This window comes from Sapajus apella, unplaced genomic scaffold (genome assembly GCF_009761245.1).
Source record: "Sapajus apella isolate SASKATOON/1434 unplaced genomic scaffold, GSC_monkey_1.0 scaffold80, whole genome shotgun sequence".
Taxonomy (NCBI): Eukaryota; Metazoa; Chordata; class Mammalia; order Primates; family Cebidae; genus Sapajus; species Sapajus apella.
Window position 1 is genome coordinate 9,331,673 of NW_022437020.1, and position 7,875 is coordinate 9,339,547.

The window sequence follows — 7,875 nt, forward strand, 5'->3', positions numbered from 1 at the left end:
AATGTTGTCTATGCCTCTGTGCAGAACTGACATACTTCTGCCTTCCTGGCCAGGACACACGGACCTGGTGGGTGGTTGTGGGAAGGCCTGAGCCGGCACTGGGAAGGAGGAGGGAGGATCCCACTCATGCTTTTGTGATTGTGCCCTTCTCCCCTTCTTCAGCCATACTTACACGCTACAGTTTTGAAATACTGTTCACAGGAGTCATAAAGCGGGAAGCAACAAGTGGAAGGGTTAAGTAGGAAGATTCCTGAATTTCAGGGGGAAGGGATTATTTCCAGGCCCAGTAGGGGCTGCAGGTCTCAGCCCGTGCAGTGGCAGCAGGACTCAGTGTGGATAGGACATGCCTTTGGCAGGAGGCACAGGTGGAGAGGGAGCTGGAGGGAGTAGGGCAGTGTGGTTCCCAACCCGCTTGGGGACTGCCAGGAACAAGAGCCCCAGGCCTCCTTGAGGGGCTTCAGTGAGGGAGATACTGCCACATGATCACAGAATGAGGTCCAGTTGCGTCACATCCCACAGAAGGGTCCAGGGTGGCAGCGGAGTGAACACCATGCGGGGTGTTTTAACTGCGTCGGGGAATAAGTCAGGTTGTCCAGATGCAGTGAAAGTGTGTGCCCAGGCCACAGACATGGATGCCTCCACGACTCAGGGCCCAGTAGCTGGAGGAGGTGCCCTGTGGAATGGGGGATGACAGATGGTAGTACAGTAGCTGGGTGAGGAGGACCCGGGTGCCAGTGGAACTGCTGAGCCTACCCTCTGGGCAGAAAAACAGCACCAGGTGACTGAGAGGGGAGTGGAACCTGGAGGCCGGCATGTGGAGTACAGGCATGCCACTGCCAGGGTGGGGAGCCAGAGGAGCCCACCATGTTTCTGGAAACCAAGCCTGGGAGGGAGGCAGTACTTCCATGAACACCAACACCGCTCTCAGGAAGAGGGACAGAGTTCCTGAGGAGTGGGAGCAGGGAAGGAAATGGCAGGTTTAACCAAGGGTCACCAAAATGCTGACTGACAGTCAAATGTGAGAGAACTGTCACAGCACATCTCAAATCCCTACGGTTTGCTACTATGGTAAACAGGAGAGAATTTATATTACTTTGTCAAGGCGCATGTTATGCTTTTCTTTACTGAAGAATAAAAATGTCCCTGCTTTCTCCAAGAAAAAACTAAACACTGCCATAGAGTAAACAGCAATTAGGCTGAATTACGGCAATTCTTTCTGTGAGCGCAATGTCATTATGCTGGGACTTAACTGTCATTACACTGTAAATACCTATCCTGGGGGGGCAGTGCTGGTCCACGCGAGCTTGCTACCTTGGCATCAAAGATCTTTTGATTCTTGAAGGTTATATTGCAACTGTGTGTGATTTATCTTTTAGCTAGATTGATCTGGAACCCTGAGTTGTGCCACAGCCCCACGCGTGGCACTTGTTAAAATGCAGGTTCTATGGGGCATAGGAGGGCACATTTCTATCAAAGAGCCAGATGGGGGCCTGGGCCTGGTTTGAAGACCTTTGTTTTGGAGAACCCGGAGTCAGTGAGTTGATGAGGGGCAAACAAAGGACGAGCTCATTGGAGGAAAAAACGTAAGAAAGCACTTGAAAGTGGGTTTCGTTTCACTCCCAAACTGCAGTCCACGGAAGTATTTCCTTCCAATAACTTGAAAAACTTTATGAGCTGTGTTTAAGTTTTTTACTCTCCAAATGTAATACAATTCTTCAGCTAAAACAGGAATAATGAGACAGAATGGTTCTGAAAAGTACAATAGAAAAATATTGTTCACTGGTTTATTTTTCCAAATGAGCAACAGGCTATTTACAAATGTGCAGATTTCAAATGATGTGTATTAAAATGGCAAGTCTATCACTGTTCGAAATCTAAATGAAAAAAAATTTATTAAGGCACATCTGATCTGAGAATTTAAAAAACTAACTTCCTGGTATAGTGACAGATTCATTTCACTTTTGTCCGTAAAATATATGAGCACCAAAATTGTCAAAGAACACTTAATATTTAGTAAAACAGGAATGTAAAAATTAAGAAGGGGAAAAAGCGTTTCCAAAAGGAAATCTTTGGAGAACGGTTTACTGCAAATAAAACATACTAAACACACTCCTGATACACATAAATAATACTAACAGGTACTCAAGAAATGGCAGAGCTCTGAACAATGGATATTAAATAAATTAAAGGTATTTCAGATACAAAGGATAAAACAAAACAGTAATGAGAGCATGAAAACTATCTCCACCCACTTAACACAGACAGGATGAAAGGAACAAAACCAGATGTTTTCCCCCCATGTTTTCACTAGGGGGTGTGTGTGTGTTTGTGTACATCAGATTTATTACAATCTGATATTTTTGTCATTCTAAACATTAATATTTTACCCTTGAAAGAGAAGGGCCAAGAAGAGAAAATGCTAAATCATCCTTGAAATTTAATGTCAGGTCCATTTAGGCTGAATGAACTACCACAAGAACGGCCCCATCTCTCACTGGGCTTTCCTCACGCCCCTTGCTTTAAAACCAACATAGCCAGCTGGACACAGTGGCTCACACCTGTATTCCTAGCACTTTGAGAGGCCGAGGAGGGCGGATTGCCTGAGGTCAGGAGTTTGTGACCAATATGGGCAACATGGTGAAGCCCCATCTATACTAAAAATACAAAAAAATTAGCTGGGCATGGTGGCATGCACCTGTAATCCCAGCTACTCGGGAGGTGGAGGCAGAGGAACTGCCTGAACCAGGGAGGTGGAGGTTGCAGTGGGCCAAAATTGAGCCACTGCACTCCATCCTGGGTGACAGAGCAAGACTGTCTCCAAAAAAAAAAAAAAAAAAAAAAAAATGCAAAAAACACCTACATAGCCATGCTGAGCAGAGTACCAATGCTAACTCTGGAAAGCTCTCCTGAAGACAATGATGAAACAGCTATTACCACATTTCCTTATCTTACAACTGGAACAGGAAATGGCTTTAAAACACTTAAAAAAAAAAACAAAAGGTAGAATCTGTGCAATGTTAACAATCACAACAGAACATTTACCAGAGTTACAGTGTTTTGTTACAATAATACTTTGCAGGAATGTTCACGTTTTCTGCCATAGGACTGTAGCAAAGGGTCTCAAAAGAAAACTTTAAAGTTTTGTTCATCAGGTACCTTTCAAGTCAAAGTTAAGCAGGTCTGCTACATAATGTTCAGCAAGAAGATGGGTTCAAAGGCAAACACTGACCACATTCTTGTTCAGGAAGCTCAATCTTAAAGGAGTCCTATGTAAGAAAACCACTTGTAAAATATATCCTTGTATATGGACTTCAAAAACTGGATCATACAAAAAATTTTTGAAAAATAAATTAGATAATTAAAAATGTCTTTTCCAGCAAAGCTGGATATTAGGCTGTCCTTACTGAGCCATTATTATTGCCGTTTTTACTGTAAGTTGGATCATTTTTTTCTAGCCACATCTCAGCCAGCTGCTGTGTGGACCCATAGGTCGATGCTTTGGACCCCAAGCACATTTTGTACTGTTTGGGGTCAAGATTGGGATCACAGAAGACAGGATGGTGGACGTGGACTACTCCTACTTCCTGGCTTCGAAACGTCTTCAAACCTGCCTGGACAACCTTGTTGAAAAGGTCCACATCCTCCAGCCCCCAGCCTTGGATGGAAACATCAAAGCCACCCACTCGAACAAGATCTCCCTTATAAATACATGTGATGCCAAACCCATAGTTTCTCCAGAAGCCAGTTTTCTGAGTAAAGGCAAAATGGTTGTCACTGGGAACTTTCCCACTATAAACAATCTTTGGGTCATACTGGCTGAAGATGATTGGAAAATATATCTGTTGGCCCAGAACTGTATTTGCTCGACATCGCTGAAGGAATTCTGCAGTAAACACGAGATCAACATCGCAGAAGAAGAGCAGAGATTCATTGTTAAACTGGGAAGATCCTACTTCCAGGGCCAGTGCTCTTGAAAACTCTCCAGACACAGGCAAAATCTGCATGTCAGCTTTAGGGTACTTAATGCGGTAATCTCTCATCAGTTCAACTTGTTTGGCCTTGTCAGGGTTGGAGTCAGAATTGAAAAGCAGAACCACGAGCTTGACGTTCTGATTGGGGATAAGACACATCTTCTCAAAGTTGCCCATAAATCTCACAAACATGTCAAAACGCCCAGACAAAGGGATCAGTATGTTTATCTTTTTATCTTTGAGTTCTTTGTGCTCGCTCTTCGACCCAGGGAGCTGAAAGGGGACAAGCTTCTTGAGGGAGTTGGAGAGGAAGGACAAGGATCCAGATTCCTGATTGATTCTGTTGGCCAACTCCTGTGCGTCCAGCTCCTCATGCTCCACAAACTGGATCTTGCTGAACGTCTGCTGTAAATACGCGTGCCTCCTCACAGGGACCGTCATTTTCTTCCCTTTGTGCTTTTTATATAGAAGCAGCAGGTCCAGGATGTACTCGGCCCCGTACATGGGGTTCACTCGGCGGTAGCCGTACTGGATCTCCTTGAAGTCAATGATGCGCCCTCTGGTCTTGGCGTTGGCGTTGATCATCTCCATGACCTGCATGACAATGTCGTCCAAGGCTTCCCTCTGAGCAGAGTCCATTCCTCTTCGAGGGGGCTGGCCGTCAGCTGCTGAATACAAGTATTTTCCAGTCAGAAACTCCCATTCCAGAATCTCTTCTCGCTGGCGGGGCTGAAACCTCATGAAGGAGGGAGGGATTCCCAGCTGCATGTCCTCTTTATGAATTTCTGTGTTGCTGTATTTGCTCATCAGGACAATTTCACGGTGCAGCTGTATGGTGCGGTGGCGGAGCTCGGCTATCTTGCGGCTGAGCATGTAGCTGTGGAGCCTGTACTGGTAGGGTGGGTTTTTGTTGGGGTGTAATGTGATAGCTTGGTGAATTTTACTGTTATGGAGATCTCTAATATACCCCTTTTTGTTCTGTTCATAATTCTCATAAAAAAGTTGCTGCATCTGTTAAGAAGAAAAAAATCACAATTTTAGTATTGTATGATTGAGTGCCAGCACATGCTAGATAAAATCCAAATATCAGAAATGTTTCTGAACAGGCCACAGCAAACAAAAGGCCCTAAAGAAGGTCCAATCAACAGCAGTCCAATGTGGTTGGAAGAATTAATAGATAAAAACTGCTTAAGGAAATAAGGCTTCATTAATAACCAAAGTTGGCCAATACAATTTTACAGGCAAACAGCATTATGAAAAAGTTTTCCCCTAATGAAAGGTTTAAAATTGAGATCACAGTGCACCATGTGAGCATGCCTGAAAGATAATCCCACCCCTTGTCCCACTATGCCTGTGAAAGGGACCCAAAGACTCAGGTGTCCCTGGATGAAGACCTGAATAGCAGACCCTGCGGCTTCTATCTATGGGAATAAACTTCCTACTGAGAGCCAGAAGGAGAACTTGGGGAGGACAACCTGAGCAAAGGATTACCTGCTTCCAGAGAGCTAAGGGAAAGGAAAGCCAATCAGAGGCAAGAGAAGGCCTGCCCCTGCAAGGACGCTGCTGGAGTGAAACAAGGCTCCGCAAAGTCTCTGGAAGCAAGCACAATCTGAAAACCCCCTTCAGGATGGTGGCCTCCCTGGGGACTAGGAAGGTGCCCACCCCCAGGGGTTCTGTGGAGGCAGGAGCAAGCTTGCTTGCTCAGCATGGGTTCTCTGGCACCAGCACAGAGCTTGGTGCCTGGGAGCTCAGAAAATGCTGGCAGATGGGAATGGTGCAGGATGCACAGGGCTCACCATTCCATTAACTCTCCCTCCGCTCTGTGGCACAGATTTTGGGACAGCATAAGCTTATGGCCATCAGCCAAAATGGGTTCCATCAGGTTAGGAAGGGAACTGCCTAATGCCCCAGTATATCCGAACAAGGAGATGAACGTTTTTACAAAGTCAGTTAGCATGTAGAATAGCAGCTAGAAAAAAATTGTCAATGAAAGCATTTGAGTTTGGTTTCTGGGAAATTAGCCCTGTGTCTTTCAAGTTCCTGGTTGTTTTTTCATATTGTTAAATACTATTTAACTCTTGGTAAGGGATGATGCAGATTCTGGCTGACTGGCTTATCTGCCTCTGGATAATCATATTCTGACTTTTTCCTGAGTTACTGCAACCACCGTAATAGTAGAGAAATATAAATGGGCACTTTTGTATCTTATTTCCTTTTCTCATAAAGAAAACGGAGCTGGCATGCCTGCCATGTCCCGCGTGGAGCTGGCGTCTGACTAGTGCTGACCTTTACCTCCTGGGCACCCGTGAGTCCGGTCTTAGAGCAGGAATTAGGGCGAAATTACAGGTCCTCCAAAGTGCCGCCGCTGTTTCCAACTTTGCTTCCCATACCACTTATGCTCCACATGGGAGGTGTACACACGGCTTACCACTGAAATTACTGTTACACTGTACAGTTAATTAGAAACGGTGGTCAGGTGTTCCATGGTCTGGGGAGCAAAGCCTCCCTAGGCCAGGAGGAGAAACTCTGACCCTTACTCAGCACACAGGGCATACTTGTTATGTGGAATTTTACATGCCTCTTCTGCTACCTACTATAAACTAAAGGAAAGCAAATCTCAGACTCTTGTTTTAAATAACCAGAGGCAAAGAAGTAACCTGGGGCTTGCTGAGAGAAGGCCGAGAGCCACCGGCGCCACGATTCCTTCAAGCCCCGGTGGGCAGGCCAGATAAACACAACATGGAGATAAAGGCCCTGCTGCCAGGCTCGATGGCCGCACTAACTTCTCTTTTTACTTTGCTCCTTAAGCATCTTTACTGTTCACTTTCTAGTGGGCTGATTCTTGGCTACAAATTGCAGGGCTACAAGGTGGCAAATGTAATGTGAGAACTCAGAGATGAAGAAAGGTTTAGAAAGATTCTTTGCAGGCTCTAAAAACTTGAAGCAAATGTCCTTCTACAATCCTGTCGGGGCACTTGGGGGCACAGCAGTTACAAGCAGCTGCTACGGGGCCTCAGAAGATGCTCCCAGGCTCTGGGAAGCCATGCTTCCTGTTTCACCAAGGCCAGCATTTGTAGTGTGTGTTGTGTAACTGTGCATGCCACCAGACCCTACCACTGACACTACCTGAGGACCCCATGGTAAGGAAAGCTCTAACACAGCAGAGAACCCACAAACCTACATGCTTCCTAACTGGTAGCCAGCACAACCATGACTGTCTGCCATACGATAAAAAGCTAGATAGCAATTTTGGCAGAGATTTTACATATATTTGTTTAAAGTATATAATTTCCAAATTCTTAGCAATGAACATGAAGAACCATAATACTGTTTGTGAAAGGTCTCTCCATTTCCCAGCGTTAAACACACTGAGCCATCAATTTGGCCTTCCGAGCTGTGTTCTACAGTGAGGTGAGAACAGTCTGAAGCAGGTGCTGCCAATCCCATCTCCCCGTGTAACTCAAACCCTTCTCTCTCCAGCCCCACTGGGTCATGCCACAGCTTCCCTGTGGCTCTGCTTGCAGAATTCTGTTCCTCCCTCAACCTTGTTTCAACACAGTAGCACAGAGGTATTCTTAGAGCACACACTGGAGACTTATGGCTACACAGGTGGTAGAACTCACATGATTTTCTCCTCTCTTCCCAAATGCAGTGGATCCTTGAACAATGTGGAGGTTGAGTGCCAAGCCCTTGTGCAGTCGAAAACCCATGTATGAGTTTTGACTCCCCAAAAACTGAACTATTAATAGCCTACTGTTGACTGGAAGTCTTACTGATAACAATAACACATATTTTGCATGGTGGATGTATTCTTACAATAAGATGTATTCTTTTTTTTTTTTTTTTGGGACAGAGTTTCGCTCTTGTTACCCAGGCTGGAGTGCAATGGCGCGATCTCGGCTCA

At 45.4% G+C, this 7,875-nt stretch overlaps 1 protein-coding gene across 2 annotated transcripts in view; it reads right to left on the minus strand.

Moving 5' to 3' along the window:
* Positions 1 to 3,135: 3,135 nt before the first annotated feature.
* Positions 3,136 to 7,875, minus strand: part of CHSY1 (chondroitin sulfate synthase 1) — a 68,640-nt gene continuing 63,900 nt past the window's right edge. For both annotated transcript variants that reach the window (XM_032252869.1, XM_032252870.1), the window contains exon 3: positions 3,136 to 4,982. In XM_032252869.1, the coding sequence (XP_032108760.1) occupies positions 3,390 to 4,982 (1,593 nt within the window). In that variant the 3' untranslated portion in view covers positions 3,136 to 3,389. The remainder of the gene's footprint in view (positions 4,983 to 7,875) is intronic.